Source organism: Episyrphus balteatus, chromosome 3 (genome assembly GCF_945859705.1).
Source record: "Episyrphus balteatus chromosome 3, idEpiBalt1.1, whole genome shotgun sequence".
NCBI classification, from domain to species: domain Eukaryota; kingdom Metazoa; phylum Arthropoda; class Insecta; order Diptera; family Syrphidae; genus Episyrphus; species Episyrphus balteatus.
Window position 1 is genome coordinate 65,642,902 of NC_079136.1, and position 19,940 is coordinate 65,662,841.

Below are 19,940 nucleotides of genomic sequence, written 5' to 3' on the forward strand. Positions count from 1 at the left end.
CTGCGATTTTAAATTACAGAAGCTGACTTTGCTGTTGGGAACGAAAAGCAGAACGAAATTTTTCGTTTACGATTTCGTTGCGCTATTTTTGTATGGAATTTTCGTAGCTTTAAGTACTAAACAGTATATAAATGCTTCCAAAGAAACGCAGCTTTGTTGTAAAACCAATTTGAATCCAAATTTTGCAAGTAAAAAACTCCATAGTAGGTATCCCACTTAATTTTTCGCTGAACTCTGCCATTTTCCATTAATCCTATTCCCCACCAGGATCGCATCATCGAAAAACAAAATCTTCCATCAATCTATCCATCTCTTTTTCTCAGACAAAGAAAACGAAAATGCAATAAAAAAAAAAAGAAAAACAGTTGATTTTTCTTTTCAACTTCAACAAATTGCGTCGCCATTTTCTGAAAACATTTCAGGACGACACAAGTCAAGTGAGTAAACCACAAAAAAGTTTCTTCAAATTTCACAATAAATTAAACAATTTTAATATCCTTTTTAGGCACAAAAGTTTTATTCTTTAACTTATTCAATAAAAAAAAAAAAAAAAAACCAATCTAAACAATGACTGGACGCGGTAAAGGTGGAAAAGGTTTAGGCAAAGGAGGCGCTAAGCGTCACAGGAAGGTTTTGCGTGATAACATTCAGGGTATAACAAAGCCTGCAATTCGTCGTCTCGCTCGTCGTGGCGGTGTCAAGCGTATATCTGGGCTAATTTATGAGGAAACTCGTGGTGTTTTGAAGGTAATTTTCTAATTCTATGAAATCGGCATTTTTTTTTCTAATTGAGAAATTATTTCTGTGTCCCATTTCTCGTAGGTGTTCCTTGAAAACGTTATTCGTGATGCAGTTACTTACACTGAACACGCTAAGCGCAAGACAGTTACAGCTATGGACGTAGTTTATGCCTTGAAGCGCCAGGGACGTACTTTGTACGGTTTTGGTGGCTAAGCTGCTTCAATTTTTGAATTAAAAATAATAAACAAAAAAGCCCAGCTATATTATAATTGACTTGGTCACAACTTCTTTAAAAAGAGTTGCAGACCCAAAAGCTGGATGATTTTTTTTTTTTTTTTATAATATATTGAAAACCTTATTATTCCATTTTACTAATTATTTCTATAATGTATCCAATTTGTGAAAGAAAATTTATGTTTCGTTTTTTTTTTGTTTTCTCAAATAAAATTTAATTGTAACTCTGTGTAAATGAAATTTTGTTTGAATTTACATGGAATAGGTAAGGGAGACTACTGGTTTGTTACATTTCGTCGGCGTAAAGCAAAATTGTTCTAAGTACATAGGATTTCTTAAGGACTTAGAACAATTTTGCTTTACGCCGACGATTTCTAAAAGAACCAAGAAGATTTTTACTTTTATTTTCTGCGAAAGTTCAAATTCGTTCCGAAAATATTACTTAGAATTCTAGGTAAATATTTGAATGACTTTAAAATCCATTAAATATCATTAAAATAAAAGAAATTTTGTTCCAGATCATAATTTATTAATTCATAAATTCTGAATTTGAAACAAATTAGGATTTAGATTTATCGCCCGTGATATAGTTACAGAACAAGGGCCCAGCATTCACTTGGCTGCAGAAATGGAACAATACGAAACCTAGGAGCCAGCTGTCGATTTCTGAGATGAACTCGGCGAACCCTACACGTGGATCACTAGTCTGAAGCAGATGCTTATGCTTGGGAGTGTTATGATTAGAGATTGCAATCCCGGGATTCGGGATCCCGGCCCATTTTTTGATCCCGAAAATTCCGGGATTATAGCTCTCCAATCCCGGGATTTTCGGGATTGGTGGCTAAATATTCGCATACCTACAAAAAGACACAATTCTGCAAAAAAAAATATGTAAAAATGGAAAGAACTTTCCTTACTAGTTGATTGTGGAATAGACTTATTACGATGATTGAACGCTTTGGACTTTTAAAACAGAGCATTCAAAAATCGCTTATCGATCTCAATCACCCTATAAGGTTTGAAGAAACAGATTTTGATTTAATAAATGAGATTATTGAAGTACTGGCTCCAATAAATAAACAGTTGAATCTCTTGTTTGCCGTTCTGTGTCTAACTTGTGTACAGCTGATGGTGCTCTTAAATTTCTTTTTAAGCAGTCGAAAAATTTAACAAACTGAGGACAGCTTTAATTAATCGCTTGAGTTTGGTTTTCTTGCTCACCTACAGAACTCAAAAGTAATTTTCGAAAACTCAAGCCCAGAAGTAAGAAATTTATTTTCAAGTCCCAACAAAATAACATTAATAAAGCGCAAATTACATCAATTTTAAAACGTGTGGGTGCTGTCAACGATGACTATACTCATGGAACTGAACCTGTTGCTGTTCCATCAAGTTGCGAAGAATTAGAAAATGAAGTAAAAAATAGTCTCAAAAACATATAACCCCACCAAAATGTAGAAGCGGCTGATGAAACGACTTTATTTAGCTATCAAAAGAGGGATGCTGCTTTTTGAAGACGGGATAAGAGGAAAGTACTTAGAGCAGGCACATAAATATTTAATGTACATCCCTTCAACGAGCATTGAACCCGAACGTGCATTTTCCGCTGCTGTAAGTCTTGGGAGCAAATTTAAAAGCAGACTTGCAGCCAAAACATTGGATCCTTTGCTTTTTATTCGGTTTTATTATAAAAATAATTCCAATTTAATTTAATTTAATATTTATTCATTTTTTTTAATTACTTCTTAACTAAACCTACAGACTGAATTAATTATGAATTAATGTTTCGAATGTATAGTTTATTCCGTTAGGAATATTTTTTAGTTTTTGTTCAAAGCTATATTGTTCTTGTTTTACTTGTTTTGTTTGTTTTAATGAAGAATATTATTTTTTTGTTCTTTGTCCGTTATAAATAATAAAAATTAATTCATAAAACTTTTTTTTTGTATTGCCTCCCAAGTTGAGTCTGAAAATATTTTTCAAATCCCGGGATAATTTTTTTAAATCCCGAAATCCCGGGATCGGAAAATCATCCCGGGATTGCAATCTCTAGTTATGATCCCCTTGTTATCGAGATCATAAGAGCACCGAATTAAAGGAAGAAGAGCGTTAGATTGTTGGAAGGGAATTGTAAAATGCTTTCTATTAGGCTAAAATGTCGAATCGAAAGGCCTCACGACTGAGTCAGAAATATTCTCAAAGTTTTGACCTAAAAAACAGTTTACAATTCACAACAACTTAAAGAAGAACAAATCGACCTATCACGAATTTTTCAATTGTACCTATCTGAAATTATCTACGATTTCCGAAAAAACAATGAACGGATTCCGTGATTTTTTTTTTTGGGAATCGTACCAAATTTCCAATACAAATGGAATTCGTGATAAGGCCGAATGCTTTGTGAGATTCACAATTTGTGATTGTGGGGGAGAATGGGGGTATCTGAATAAATAGTTGGAATCAAATTAACTCTTTTGGAAAGTCGAAATTTTAAGCAAGGTACATGATATGTCTACCTACAACCAAAATCAAATATATCTTGTTATCTGATTTTTGCTACAACTATTGCAGTTAAAGGGTTAAATGTACACTGCAGACCAACACTTTGAATCCACTACCTGTTTTAGAAAGAACACGAAATAGGTACAAGCATCGAATTAACTTTTAAGAACAAAAATAAATAGGTATTCTATATAGAATTTAAGAGTAATATGTACAAAACATATTGGAAGTTATTTAAAGACGGGGACTTAAAACTACATTTCGCCTGTGTTCGAACGTTTAGATAGACGTAAACCCCCGGGAAAGTAGTAAGTAGGTAATTGACAAAAATGAGTGAAACCTCTCCAAAGCCCAAATAATCTGGAGTTTATATCTAAACTAAAGCCATAACAAAAATTTTTTAATCAAAATTTCGTTGTGATATTTTTGTATAGAAAATTTCGTTTCGATTCAGCTGCGAGAGTGTAAAGCTTTTTTGTTGCATTACTAAGAATAAGCCGTTGTTTCGCAAGAATTCTGCAAAAGAATGCATTTTTTAAAGCTCTTTTCGATTTTCGCAAACATTAATTCCAATTTATTTTTACTGGAAGAAAAACGGTGAAGTAGGTAGTTCCCATTCAGTTTTTGTTGTTGGGCTTAATGTTGAATTTGTACAGACTACAATTCCAAGTCTCATGGCATTACGGCTACAGCTAGCCTAAAGGGATCGTATTTTTTCGATCTCTCTTCAATAAGGTTATCAAAGCCAATTTGAACTAATTATTCAAATAAAACAAAAAAATTCAAAAATTTGGCTCCAATATCATTTTTTCTCTATTCGAAAACAGGCTATCATTTTGAACGCCTCCCATATACCATCCCTGTAAAAACCCATTGAAGTTAGCCACATTTAAAAAAAAAAACTCAACACCGGCAACCATATGCATTTTCGAACTCGAAAGTCGAAACAAAAAAATGCATGTGAGAGTGAAAAAGCCGAATATAAATTAAAAATAAAAAAAAAAAAAAAACAAACTATATCGAACTCGCCCTCACTATAAACCAATCTATCCAAGTGCAACTAAGACAACTCTATTATTTTTCGCACAAAATATAAAACCCCATCACATATATCCATCTATCTTCTTTTATCTTTTTTTTTCCGTTTCTTTTCTTTTTTTTTTGTTCATTGAATTTCCAACCAAAAAAAGTCTGCACGCGATTTTTTTCAATTCAATAGAAAAAAAATTTATCAATTTTCACACAATTTTAAAATCTGCAACAATATCCTCAATAAAAACATAATACTCAATATAATAACATCACTTTTTATTTCTCCTCTCAACAAAAAATCATCTTAATTATTGTAGTTTTAATATAGAAAAAAAAAATCCCTTCCTACGATCCACAAAAAAAAAAACTGAGAAAAAAAAGGAAAACCAAGAAGAAAAAAAAAAAGGCAGCAGCAAAATCGGCCGACCTCAACTCTCAAACTGCACCACCACCACTCTGGTTGGTACTACTGGGGCTCAGAGCTCAGCAGAGATAAGCGAAAACAAAAAAAGAAGAAAATCTCTTTAAAAAAAATTCCACACCTTTTGAGTGGAATTTAAGTTAATTTTTTTCTGTTTTTTTGCAAAAATTTTGATTTGATTTTTACGTCGTCGAATTTTCTTACAAAAATCAAATCGTAGCCAAAAGAAGAATCGAAATCGTTTTCGAATATACAAAAATACCAACAGGAGTGTGAATTCTACTAAATCGCAACCAACAAAATGGACGACGATTTGACGGTGGAGGTCTGCGGCGAGAATGATGCCTACTACAAGGTTTGTATACAATTACAAAAAATGACGTTAATTCTTTTCCAATTTATTATTTCTTCTTTTTCTAATTTTTATTTTTCCTTTATTTTATTTAACTTGGATTCTCGAAAATTCGTGTAAAAGACCCAATCCCACTTAACTTAAATTATTACAAACCAATTTCGAATGTAAATTATTCTTTTTCGTCTGGGTCCTCCTCTAAGAACAAACTCTGGGAAACCGGAAAAATTGATTCTTTGTTAGAAAAAGTCGGCGGTTAAAGGCTCACAGAGAGCATAGAGGTATTCAATTGAATCTATCTTTTCTCTAGAAAAAAAAATGGAGCGATTTAGGTACTTCTTGCGTTCGACGACCTCTCTTTTTTGCTTTTTTTGTGGTTGTTCCAAAACCAAAATCTTTCAAAATATACTTCATGACAATCGCGGGGGCTAAAGACAAAAACACCAACCAACGACAACGAGGCTAGGTATGTGCGTGACAGGCGGATGACATCTTCAGACAGATGTGTAGTATCGAGTCTTACCGCCTGCCTGGCCACACCTGAAAAATCACAAAAAAAAAAATCAAAAAAATCACGAAAGCCAAAAAAAATGATGTGACGACAAACGTTGACGACGATGATGCATTTTAATAAAAAGAACAAAAAAAGAACTATTAATTACTTCAGTCTTAAACTCAATGAATGGATTATGGTTTATAGGGTATAGTTGCCTAATTCTGGACGTCTCCAATAACCAGCCACCTTTCAGAAAAATCGTTATAACTAGTGATTTATTACAAATTTTTGATCTTATGTTGTTGTTTTAAATGAATCGGTGATTGTTAAAACAACATAAGTAACATTTTTATTTTTTTTCAGGAGAGACAAAAAACTCTGTATTTTTGACGACGCGGCCGCATTGACAAACTAACTAAAAGTTTTAAAAAAATATCTATCAAAGAAGATTTAACAAAAAATAAATATTTTTTATATGTTGTTTTAACACCCAACGTTTTGTTGGGAGTCAAAATCATTTGACACTCATTTTACATCCAAAGTATTAGCAAATTTAATGGAAATGAATAAAAGACCATCATAATTCAGCAATTTTATTAATACATACATTAAAAAACAAGAACATTAAACAAATAGGCGAAAGTGGACGTTCTACGGCCAGCAATGAATTTGTTATTTTTTGAGGTAGTTAAGTCTTACTAATATTTTATCCTTTTGACGTAGGTACTTCAAAATAGTATAAAATTCATTTTTGCATTTAACAATTTTTATTGATTGTCTCATTGCATTTTAATGTTTATTTGAAGTGAAAAATATGATGGTTTTTAATTTTCCCTGAGTTTAAAGAACTAGAAGCATTTAAGACAAGATTTACGAAATTTTTTTTTAGTTTGCATTTTCAATTCTTTGCTGGTATTAATAGCTTAAAAACTCTAGAACAAAATGTCGAGGTTAATGGCTCAGGGAAAATAACAGAGCATCATATTTTATATTCAAAATAAAAATTAAATTCAATATGTCCTTCACACATTGCAAGATGCATTACCAATACTAATATTGCAATATCTTACATTCTTAATCCAAATGTAGAGAAAAATTCATAGTAAAACTTTTTCCTAATACATTTGGTACCAATTTAATTTATTAACAAGAACATTTTGAAAGATGCAATTCCATTCGAATGACCGCGAACAACTGACTGACACTAAATCATCGAAAAACTGTAAGAAACAACAGTTTACTTACTTCGTTTTTCCAGCGTTGAATGTAAAAAAAAAAAAAACAAATTAATATGAAGTACTTAAGGTGTTTTAACACTCAATTTCAAAATTGGCAGAAGAGATATGTTATTTTAGCACTAAATGCGTATTTTAACCTCGAAATTTTATATGATCCAAATATCAAATCATGTTGGTTTTGCTCTCAACGCTAGCTCTACCCATAAGCAATGCAAAACAGTTATAAAAGTGGTTTCAAAAAATTTGTCACTTATGTTGTTTTAACAATCACCGATTCAAATGTCTCTTAAGAGAGACTTTAAGAAGTTACAACACGGTTGCCGTTTTGATAGAATCATATCCATTTGGTAGGTTTTTTTTTAGTCACCTTAAAAATCTAGTTTTTAGAATGACTAGATCGGAATTCAGAGTATTCACTCAAGTAAAAATTTTTCTCAAGTGAACATTTGCTCTTGCGTTTGGCAGACTTCAGCTACTCGTTACGTTAGGAAAACCTAAGGGTTTCTTAACTTTTAGCTTATAAATTCCAACTGAAGAAATTTTGCAGTAAATGCATGAGCAAACACTCAGAAAATTCATCTCAGACTTGTGCTTGAGAAAAATTTTTACTTGAGTGACGACTCTGAATTCCGCTCTAAGGCGAAATTCATAGTCGTGACTCAAGTTAAGATTTTTCTCAACTTAAGCATTCACTTGAGTAGAATAAAATCTTGACTTGACAATGTTTTTTTTTAATCAAACTCACAATGAAATTTGACTGATTTGAGCAAACTATCATCTAAAAATATTATATCATTTTTAATAATTCCCTATTCGTTTATTTTTTTAATGTTAAATATCGTTTATCGCAACAAAAACATAATCAAATTAATGAAGAATAATTAAAAAGAAAAAGATTCTCAGATGACAGCTGGATTGAGAATTTTTTCCTCAAGTCGAGATCGCTCTATTCTTGCTGCGAATAATGACATTACTTGAGAAATATCTCAAATTGAGCAACGACTATGAATTCCGCTCTAATAAACGCTTTATTCTCAAGTCAGTCAATTACATTTATTTAATTTCTTTCTTATATGTAGATTACAAAATCTGTTTCTGAAAGTTGTAATTCCAATGCATTAGTAAGAAAAAAGAAGTATAGCTTCAAAACTTCAATTAAAAATTTTAGTGTCCTCTACTTCAAAAAGCTTTTCATCCAGATAACGTCAAAAATCGACCCAAATTTTGCATCTAACTGATAAACTGTAATACCTAATTAGACAAAACTCATTTTGGAGTAGAGGTCACTACAACTTATAATTTAATTTCATTCAATCACTCCGCTTAAAACGAACGTCAGAATAGGTACCTATTTTTAGTTTTGAAATGATAAAAGCAACGAATTTTTCTGAAGAGAAAATCTTCGTTAAGTTTTTTTTTTTATCAAAAACTATAATTTAACCTTTTTTCTTCGTTTTGCTTCATTTTTATTATCTGTAATTTTTTTTTTATTTGTTTTCGTTTTGCTTCATTTTTATTCTCTGCAATTTTAGCAAAAAGTGGCCTTTGTAGTTGTAATGTACGTACTTTAAATGTGGGTACCGTTTTCGAATTTTGAATCATTTTCATTACTTAAAAATAAAAATTAGATATTTGGTAGGTTTTTGTATAATTTGGAAGGATTTTTGGAGAATTTTGGTAGGAATTTTTTTTCACCAGTGGCAACCGTGGTTACTTCTTGTTAGTCAGTCTTTTTCTAAAAAATTATATTTTGTGTCCAATCGGGTAAGGTTTTTTTTAATAATTTTACTGTCGAAACCTACTATCGCAATTTGGTACAATTTATTGACACTGCATTAAATTTAAAATCGTTATTAAAACAGGGAATTTTAAAATTAAAAACAAATATTCAGTCTATTTTAAAGATTTTTTTTTTAAGTTTAAATTCTATCTTTTAAGAGGGATTTTTAGAGCAAATGGAGGTTTTAAACAGGATTTCTTTTTCACTCTCCGTTAGCGTCAAATGTCATTTCATTTATTATTTTTTCGAAATGTTGTTTTTCTTGTTAAATATATTATATTCACCCATGTTTTGATTTTCGCTCCGATTTGAATTCGTTACGGAAATTGATTTTCGCACTGATTTAAAAACGGTTACCAAAACCTAAATGAATTGAAAACATCAAAAACATAAATGAAATGATATTTAAAACACTTCTTTTTTAAAAACAAAAGTATTGCTTTCGTAAACGAAAAAATGTAAGTTTTGTTAATTTTGTAATTTCGTTATTTTTGCTAATTTTTGGAAAAATATGTACCAAAAAACATTAATTTATTTTAAAAATATGCCAAAATATGCAAATAATTGCAAAATAAGCATTTATAGTAAAATATGCAAAAATATGCACTAACGATTTAATGCCAAAAGAAATCTCCTGATCCGTATACATAATTCGTTGCCATGCTTCCAAGGTGTTCCTAAAAAAAAACATGCATTTGCATGGAAATCCGATCCCTACTTATTATATTCATATTTGTTTTTAAATTCTTAAAAAAAAAAAAACGAAAAATTTAAATAAAAAACAATCAACTTATTTAAGCTTTTACTTAAGTTAGTGGCCGAAAATAGGAAACAAAGGCCAGATTTAGGAAAAAACTTAAATCAAATAATGGGAACAATTTTTTAACTTTAAGAAGTAAAGTACATTTAACTTAAAGAATTATTCGAAAATGTTGATAATTAATGTTTCTGTGCTGTATTTTATGAGAAGAAAAATCCTTAAGGGGCCAGCTACTAGCAACTCTACCCTATCATTCGTTGTGTCCCAAAAAATTATAACTCTTTCCATATTTCTTTTCTAATTGCAGGGAATCGTAACAGATGTATTTGAAGATGGAGTAATGGTCAGTTTGGATGAGTAAGTATCTTTCTATTTTATTAGTTTATTTATTTCAATTTTTTTTTGACGAGTTAATTATGTTTTCAACAAAAATAGAAAAAAAAAAAAAAACAGCTGATGAAAATGATAAAACATTAATTTGAGTTGGAGCATGTCGTTCGAGTTGGAATTGGGAACTGTTTGACTCGTCGCGCGACATGTCTTCTTCATCTATTTTGGTCATCTATTTATATCTTATTTTATTTTTTAACATATTGACACTGGTAGCGTTTTTGTGGAGATACTTTTCTTGATAATGGGATAGAAATTAGAAAATAATAAAAAAAAAAAAAAACAAAAACAGAATAGCTTGCTTCTTGGTCTTGTTGTTCTCCATGAAGACGAAGACGAGGCATACAAAAATTGTTTCCGATCTATGGTATTTCATTAATGTCGTTTTTTATTAAGTTTTTTTTTATTAGTTTATTTTTGTTTTTTTTTTTTTTTTTTTTTTGTTCGTTTTTATTTGTTTTTTTCTTGTGGGCGATCAAAAATGCAGTTTAATTTATATATTTATTTAAAAATAAAATTGCTACTGATATTTTAGGTGATTTATCTGTGACAGCTTTATAACTGCATTTATGGTGTATCATTTTGAGTCAATATCCTATTGAGAATATTTGAATAAATATTTAACTAGATTCTTTTAAAGCTGTAGGTAAAATATTTTTAATGCAATGATCCAAACTTAATATATGTTAAAAGAACAATTTAAGGGCTCTCAAAATTTTGGTATCCCAAATGCTAAATTAATTAATAGTTCGAAGTTTTAACTAAACTCAATTTCCAGTTTTTATTTTAAAACAACACTTAAAAAAATTCAGAACAAACTTTTAAAAAACTTGCCCAGTTTTTAAAAATAGCATTTTCAAATTTAAACCTTAAACAAACGATTTTGAAAATTGAATTCAACAAAACGGGTTTTCAAAGCAAAGAAACAAACAAAAATAAACAAATTTAGGGTCAATATTTCAATAGCCAGATAAACCTCTTAATTAAACCAAACTAATGAATAACCCTTGTTATCAAAAGTAAATTCAATTCCATTCCAAATCTACCCGTAAAAGTGCTTCTTACAAATACATATTATGTATCAATGGAGCCCAAAGCATATGTTTTGCACAGACAAATTTAATGATTATTTGTTATTTTATTTTTAAAACACATTGAAGAATGATTTTTTTTAAATAAAAAGTTAAGAGATACAAAGTATATCCCCAGAGCGTTCCACCTCATAAATTGCATTTTTCTATTATGAGCAGAACCATGCAAATAATAAATACGAAGTAAAAGTTGAAACAGTTGCATATGTTTAGCACAGCACTGTAGTTAAAGTTTTTTTCGACAAAATTTTGTTCCTTTTTTTATTGAGTTGCCTTGTTGTTAAGGCTTTCGATTTGATGTAAGCAATACATCACCTGCAATTTCTAAACTTGATTCAAATGTTAACCCACGTTTTTTACGCGTCGAATTATTTGACGCAGCAATTCACCGCTTTAATCCATCTTGAAAAATAAGAAATTTCATGAATTTTGAAAGAAAAATTGCATTTTCAAAGAAATATGCAAAAAAATGCAGAATCAACGATTGCAATATCCAAAAATACGTATTTTATATAAACTATACAACATACATATTCTATAAAATATGGCAAAAATATGCCCTAACGAATGTAACTAAAAAAACAAAGGTATAATAGAGCCTCACATCTAAATTTTTACTAAAAAAATATATCGCTCATTTACTTGAATATTGTCATAACTAAAAAAAACGAATTTTAAGTAATATAGAAGTGATTAGAATAAAGAAGTCTTTAATCCTTTTAAAGCTTTTAAAACTGGAGGATTAGTTTTGTTTTGGAAACTAACTTTTTACAATATTTCGAATCCTTAGCATTCTTCAGGGCAGTATTATTAACCTAAAATCCGCTTGCTTGGCCTTTCGGACTCGGTGGTAAACGAAAACATTTTTCTTGTGCAGGTAGGGAGAGGGTAGGGGTAGGGTAGGGAGATTTTGTGGTTTGTCAACTGACATAAATTTTCCTATATTCAATTTCATACTGTTTCTTTTTACTGATGTATTTTTCGAACGACATAACCGGCCCCTTATTAGGTTATTATTTATAGGCTTGCAAATTATTAGTTTTTTGTTTGTTTTTATATATTTAAGTCGATTTTGAAGAAACCGTTCAATAAGAAATAGGTTTTAAGACGCACCCTAATCATCACTGAGGTATTTTTTTTTAATTTCTACACAAAGCAATGAAGCACACAATTTGGTTTTGGATTATTTGATTCTCTTCTTCGAACCCCGTTATTTAAAACCACTCTAATTTTTTTCATAAAAAAGTGATTGTTTATTTTATATATTTTGTTTGTTTTTATTTGTTTACTTTTTTCCTGTAGATTGTGTTTTTATTTCTGCACAATCTGCCTGACGTAGCTTCGAATACTGCAAATTTTTAATGTTTACGTATTTTTTTTATTGATTAGAATCTTTGTTTAACAAATCAAATAGTTATAATCAGTCTCGTTCAAAAGTTTTATTTGTTTTGCAATGCTAGGTTAGTTATGAGTTTTGGAGATTGTTTGATTGGAGTCATATAATTCATCCTTATTAATTAGAAGCTGAAAATCTCATAAGAAATTTACTACGAAACCGACAGAAGGCGAAGCAATAAGGAAAAGTTGTATAAGTGTAGGCACTAGAATTAGGGTTGAACAAAGGAATTTATCTTCTCTCTTCGGATCTGTAGACAGCTGATTTCTCTCATTATTTTCTGTTCCCTTTCTTGATCATCATGAAATATAAACTTTCGATCTTCTACTTCATTTATAGTTTCACTTCCAAAAAGAGAAACTATTTTATAAAACATTTTTTTTTTCTTCAGATGCCAAGAAGAACAGAGATTTCCTTTCTCCCAAGTTCGCTTCCCGCCCGAGGACAATGAACAACCTGCTGTTTATGAAGAGGGAATGGAAGTTGAAGTGTTTACGCGATCACTTGAACGTCAAACGTGCGGATGGTGGACTGCTGTAATAAAACTTCTTAAGGCTGAATTTTGTGCTGTCTGTTATGTAGGCTTCGAGAATCAATATACGGAAATTGTTGAATTGAAGCGACTTAGAGTGAAAAATCCCAATCCTCCTATTGGACCTAAGACTTTTCATAAGTTTGAAATTAATGTGCCTGCAGAGCTGCAAGAAGAGTAAGTAAACATTTTTAATTATTTTGTTTAAGTAATTGTTGACAACTTTGGAATGTTTTAAATCTTTTTTTATTTATTAATTATTTAAAGGGCCAAGGAAGAAGGTATTCATAGGGAGTTTCAAAGATCAATAGGAGCAGGAATTTGTCGTTATAATCCTGAACGTGGGATATTAACTGTAATTTCCAAGTTTGATTTTTCACAAAAACGGGCGACCATGTTGCAGGACATGCATTTTCGAAATTTATCTCAAAAGGTATAATACAAAATTTAGACAAATTGTCAAAAGAAACCATAAAATTTGTGTTTTTTTTTTTTATTTTAAAGGTTATTCTTTTGAAACGAACGGAAGAAGCTGTTCGTCAGCTTGAGTCTACAAAACTAAATAGCCGTGGGTAAGTCCTCAATAAAATTTTAACTGCATTTCTTTTTATATTGCTTTTATAACAAAACAAAATAGCTTAATAGTTGCTGCATATTTACAAGTATCATTCACACTGTGACAGTTTTTTTTTTTCAAACAAATGATAATTACACTTTTTTAGAACAGTTTTTATAACTTCATTTTTGAATCCTATCTTGAAATTGAATGAAATCGAACAATTCACTGTTTTTGTTCAGTTTTTTTTTCTCGAATCTTGATATTTTTTCGTAAAGAAAAAAAAAAAGAAAACTCAAGGTAGTTATCGAAAATAATACTAATTGGAACCCTTCTCCCAAAAACATTTCCTCTTGGTGTATATTAAGTTAAAATATGTTATATAAAATGAATGGAATGATTTTTTAAATGGCAAAATATTGTCAAATTAATATTTATAAAAAAATTGAAGATAGAGAATATTATAGAAACGTATTCTATATTTATTTTTCTACGCTCCAGTATAGTTATTATATAGAAGCAAAATATCCGAAAAAATGAATTTTAATGCATAACTTTGCAAAAAAAATTATTAGATGGTGAGAAATAGGATTTTAGATCGATCCATGAAATAAAAACTGACAGTCCCTTTGCGCGCAAGATTAGGCCCTTTTTTCGGACGCGGTTTGACTTTGAGTATGAATGAGGATATTTTTGTCAAATATATTGCCCGATTCAAAACTAACAGCACACATCAAAGAAGTTTCCTATTTTTTTCAGATTTTGTAATAATTATATAGTGGTCTCACAGCTGTAATAGACCAAGTAAAAAAATAAAAAATTCAAATCTAGTACCAAAACTTGTGCAAGGTTTAACTCTATTAAGATCCGTCATTTGTTTGGTCAAAAAGCGTTTCGTTTCAAATTGTCATTTGTTCAAAATAGAAAAAATAAGATTCAATGGTAGCGTATTTACTTAAGCTCTATTTTCGATTTTTTTTAAATATCAAAGAAATACCAAAAAGGGGAGAGACTTCGCCCCCCTCTCCTGCCTAAAGCCCTTGGTTTTGGTATGTTATACCTGCAGGTCACCCTTACCACTTCGCATAATAAACTAGACAGCACGAGTTTTTGCCTTTATTTCATTGTGAACACTGCACAGGGTTGACATGAAACTTTAGCGGGCCGCTCAATTTTGAATTGTTCCTTGTCAGATTCCAACTAAACTCTGTTGCGTAGTTCAGTTGTTATTGGGCTTGTCTATGTTGTAAGCTATGGACTTTAAACCAGGATTCTCAGTTCTTATGTGGTTCTCATCACAGTACCAGCTTAGTCGGCTCGCGGATTTTTCTCCATGGTATTATTTTTTACGTAAACGTTTACGCGTTTCTTGCTTGGTTACTATGTACTCATGTTATTTAATATTTTACACCGAAAACAACAAGCGGTTGTTTTTATTTACCATTAGCAATCGTTTTTTTTTTGGCCTGTCTAAAATTAAATTTTTTTTTTTTTTAAACTTCGCATTTTTTAGCAGTAATAGTTTAGATGTTAATGCACAAACGCGATATATCGAAATCGAGTTACCCGCTGCCAAAGCTATACAATTGGGAATGGGCTATACAATAGGAGTTGCTTAGGATTATGTTCAACATCAGATTAACTGTAACTGGGGACTTCATTGATTAAATTGTATAAGTGGAACAGGTACTGCAATTTTTGGCTGTGTTTATAAAGAAAGTTTTCTTAGTCGCATTGTTCTATGTTGATAAAAAGTCACTTTAAAAGCCTAATGGAATGCGAGATCACGAACACGATATGTTTAGTAAACTTAAGTTATAAAGATTTTACAATATCATACAAAATCACGTAAAATTAAAACTATATTGACTGTTACTGTCATTTTTACATCAATAGAGACAATTATTTGAAACGATTGGACGGCATCGTTTTAATTTTACTAGGGCCTCAAATAAGTGGAGTTTGCCTTTTCTGATTTTATGTGATTTGGCCCCTTATTATTCATAAGAAGAAAATATATAAGCCGGTTTAGTCCGTTATTATTATTTCTTATTCAAACGCACGTTCTGTTCATTGAAGAATCATCACACCCATTACTCACTCTAAGACCTTGCTTTCAACTAAAACGATCAAACTTTATCGTTTTTCCAGTCTGTACATATTTTCATATTTCATATCCCTCGCAGATCTGTTGTAAGCCTGCCTTCGTTTATTTAAATAGACACTTAAATAAACTATAACTACATACTTCAATCAATAGAAGAGAATAGCTTTATTTATTTTGTTTCGATTTTTTTAACGATTACTTTTTTTTTTTTTCAAAATATAATAATATTAAATAGAAATGATATCCGTTATAATTTTTTTCTTCGATTTTTCGCTGCTTTTTGAGTAAATAAGTATGCTGCCAATTAAGTTTAAACAAAAAAAAACCTAGTTAAGAAATGTAAACAAAAAAAAAAACCCAAAAAAGGAAACCTTTATTGATCGGCGATTAATTGTTAAAACTAAAAGGGCCACGCCGCTCTTATCTACTTCTAGATTCACAGATGAGTTTCACGTTCGCGATGACCTTATGGGTCTAGCTATCGGATCGCACGGTAGTAATATTCAAGCTGCACGTCTCCTCGAAGGTGTTACAAATATCGAACTTGAAGAGAAAAGTTGCACATTTAAAATTACCGGCGAAACAGAGGATTCTGTGCGTCGTGCCAGATCAATGTTGGAATATGCAGAGGAATTCTTTCAAGTTCCGCGTGAGCTGGTCGGCAAGGTTATTGGTAAAAATGGACGTATTATTCAAGAAATTGTCGATAAAAGTGGCGTGTTTCGAATCAAGGTACAATCTTTTGTTAGTTTTTCAATTGTTGCGATTGGTTCGTAAGTTTTACAGTCGGAGATGTTTGGTTTACAGATCGCAGGCGATAACGAACAGGATCAAAACATACCACGAGAACATGGACACGTACCGTTTGTATTTATTGGAACCGTTGAAAGTATTTCAAATGCAAAAGTACTACTAGAGTACCACTTGGCTCATTTAAAAGTAAGTTTTGTTTGCCTTTCGACTGTGGGGCTTTTATTGAAAATTTGCGTTTAATAGGAAGTGGAACAGCTACGTCAGGAAAAATTAGAAATCGATCAACAACTGCGAGCAATACAGGAAACCAGCATGGGTTCAATGCAAAATTTCCCAGTGAACCGAAGATCGGAGCGAGGTTACAGCAGTGATATTGAATCGGTGCGGTCGGGGAGAGGTGGCGGGTCAAGAGGCCGTGGACGCGGTCGAGGCCGAGGTGGAGGCGGTGGAGTTGGCGGTGGCCAACGTTACCATCAAGGTAAATTAAATTAAATGCCGTTTTAAACATTCTTTAAAAAAATCTTTTTTATTCTTTAGGTCGGAGAGATGATGATGATTATGTTCGCAATGATCACCCCAGAGAGAGATACTCTGATCGAAGTGGTGGCGGTGGCGGAGGATATCGGGGTAACGATAGGCGTGGCAATCGACGACCTAATCGCAATGAACCTAATGGCCGGGAACCATATAACAACCATGAGGACATTCGAGAAAATCGTGAGGTTAGCAGTGTTGAAAGAGGTAAATAATTAATGTGTTTTAATTTTATGGTTAAGGTCTCGTTTCACACTGAAAAGGCTTAACAGAAGAGTCTACTTTAATTCATAGCAAACAATAAAAAAAAACATTTAAATGGTAGCTTAGAGCAAGTTAACCGTATTTTTGCATTTTGGGCAAAATAATTGGAACCATAGCGGACGCCATTATTGATAACGTTTTTCTTCTCGTGTAAAAAAATAAAATGCACGACTGGGTCACACGTACATACTTGCTCTTGCAGTTCAAAACACTTAGCCTTTAATATTACGTCTGTAGAGTTTAATAAAAATCGTTAGAACCGTTTTCGAGTAATTTGCTTTAACTTGAAAAAAATGTATGGGAGGTACACTTTCTAAGTGAGATATAAAAAAACAAACAAAAAAAAAATTTTTCAGAATTCTACAAAAATCATCTGTACCAAATTTGAAGAAAATTCGTCCACTCGTTTAGGCTGTGGAAATGTGTACATATCGACGCACAGACGCATGGACGGAATCGTAGTGTTGGTTTTGAATAAAACCTCAAATTTTTTTTTCGACACGAAACCAATATTTGCCCTATAGAGCGAGTAAAAAATACAGTCCAATGGTTGCAATGTATCAAAAACAAGTTCTTACAGTGCCTTTTTAACCATCCGGTAACAACACACACTTTAACAAAAACAGAAAAATTCATGAAATAAAATGCACGACTGGGTCGCACGTACATATGTACATACATACTTGCTCTTGCAGTTCAAATCAGTTTTATGTTAGTTTACTTGTTGATTTTAAGAGCTACCTCTATATAAATTTTAAAGAAATTTTGTTAAGGTTGAGGAAGAGCCGATATTTAAGGGAATTTTTTTTTTATGTATATGAAAAAACAAATTTTTTATTTGACTTTTTTTTGGAAAAAATAAAAATCAGTTTTATTGCAATAGCTTTGAATACTACGTCTGCAAAGTTTAATCAAAATCGTTAGAGCCGTTTTCGAGTTATTTGGTTTAAATTGAAAAAATTAATATGGGATGTAAACTTTCTAAGCGAGATATATAAAAAAAAAACAAACAAAACCAACTTTTAGAATTTCATAAAAATCATCTGTACCAAATCTAAAGAAAGATAATTTTAAGAGGATAATTTTTTGATTGTAAAATTCCACAAATTTTTATTGTTATAATGGAATGGCGCTTCAAATTGAGCACTTTTGACTTATACACATTTTAGAAATCACGCGTCAGTTGTCAAAAATAGAACACTGGAAAACTCAGTGCCTGACAAAACACCCGTTACCTCTTCAGTTGGCCATTTCAGACCATCTCTTTTCTTGATGGGATTATTACGCCGAGTTTCCATTCCCATTGATGAGCAAAATTTACCAGCAGCCTATGCGATTTGATTTTATAAATCGGTTTTTTTTAGATCTTGTAGGTTGACTAGACATAGTCTCAGCCATGGTTCACATTTAAATCATTAATATTTTTGTACTTTCTCGAAGAGAATACAAGTAATTTTTACCAAACAACAAGGTGACACTTCTGTGTCTTATATTTACAAAAGTCAATCAAGTATACAACAAGGAAAATATACTCTCTTTGTCAGCGCTTATCTTGCTTTAAAAAAAAAAAAATGTTCAACTCCTTGGAATATTAATTCGTGTTAAAACCTTAACATTTTGTTCCCATTAAATTTCCGACAGTTAATTATAGCGTCGGTAGTAAGCCGTTTTTGATGGTTTACAAAAAAACCATAATTGATTGAATTTTTTCCTGTTTCCACTCAGTAAGTGGCTCAAATAATTTTGACATTGTATTTCCTAAAAAATGACGTTTTATTATTACATATAACCAAGAATACCTATTTAACTACCCATTTTTAATAATGTGTTGTTTTGTGTTACAGCGGAAAGCCATTCATCGAATGAAGGCAGCACGCGAAGACGACGAAGGCAAAGGAGCACAGCTCCAAGCACTAATAATAGTGAGTATGATTAATAATTAAACAAGCCAATAAGGTTACAAAATATAATTAAATTTATTTATAAAAATTTCTTTAGCAAATGGTGGCGTAGCAAATAATAAACCGCAAAAAAATCAAAATATTGATAAAACTGCTACATCACTGGAAAGATCTAAACAACAACAGCAGGTGCCTCCACCACAACAACAACAACAGCAGCAACAGATAAACGCTCCCAATAAAGATGCTATTGTGGTTAACAGTGTTCCGAATAAAAATGAAAAAATCCCACAACACCAGCAACCCCAACAACAACCATTACAACAACCGCCAATACAACAACAACAACATCAACAGCATCAGCATCAAGCGCCAAAAGGTCGTCGCAATAAAAACAACCGAAACAATCCCGATAATATTGAACTAAAGAAGGAAACTTTAGTGAATGGTACATCCTAATTTATTTACAAAAGAAAAAAAAAATAAACTATTCAGAGAACAATTAAAAAAAAAAAAAATAACTGAGTCCATTAATTCATATTTTAAAAACAAAAAAAATAAGCTATTATTTTAAAATAGAAAAAAAGGGAAAACGCTGTTAAAAAAAAAAAACTATAACATAGTTCCGATAAAAAAAAAAATGAAAACACAACCATTTAAAATTAGTTGATGTTTGATGATCTGGTGTTTTGAAATAAATAATAAAAAAAAAACTCCAATACACACTCTCACACATAACACTCGTTTAAAAAAAGTTTTAGGAGCGTATCTCAAAACAATGCATATTCAAATGCAAAACCCATTCTCACTCATTATCGTCGTCATTGTCGTAATCCCCGACGACATCTTCGCGTTAACAT

The 19,940-nt window shown here is 31.3% G+C and overlaps 2 protein-coding genes across 7 annotated transcripts; both read left to right on the forward strand.

Annotated features, from left to right (window-relative positions):
* The first annotated feature begins 387 nt into the window (after nt 1-387).
* Nucleotides 388-982, forward strand: LOC129914171 (histone H4). Its single transcript, XM_055993279.1, has 3 exons — nt 388-437; nt 506-747; nt 823-982. The coding sequence occupies exons 2-3, from the start codon at nt 568-570 to the stop codon at nt 952-954; spliced, it is 312 nt and encodes a 103-aa protein (XP_055849254.1). The 5' UTR covers nt 388-437; nt 506-567; the 3' UTR covers nt 955-982.
* Nucleotides 983-4,652: 3,670 nt separating this feature from the next.
* On the forward strand, nt 4,653-19,601 carry LOC129913856 (fragile X messenger ribonucleoprotein 1 homolog). Of its 6 annotated transcripts, none has more exons than XM_055992779.1 (11): nt 4,653-5,285; nt 9,864-9,913; nt 12,825-13,142; nt 13,233-13,398; nt 13,470-13,537; nt 16,036-16,372; nt 16,436-16,567; nt 16,625-16,859; nt 16,919-17,122; nt 19,024-19,101; nt 19,178-19,601. In XM_055992779.1, exons 1-11 carry the CDS (start codon nt 5,232-5,234, stop codon nt 19,537-19,539), a joined length of 2,004 nt encoding a protein of 667 aa, XP_055848754.1. In that variant the 5' UTR covers nt 4,653-5,231; the 3' UTR covers nt 19,540-19,601. The 6 variants fall into 6 exon arrangements, with proteins under 6 accessions (XP_055848754.1, XP_055848753.1, XP_055848757.1 ...); XM_055992778.1 differs by having other exon boundaries at nt 16,036-16,360; nt 16,415-16,567; XM_055992782.1 differs by having other exon boundaries at nt 16,063-16,372.
* The last annotated feature ends 339 nt before the right edge of the window (nt 19,602-19,940 follow it).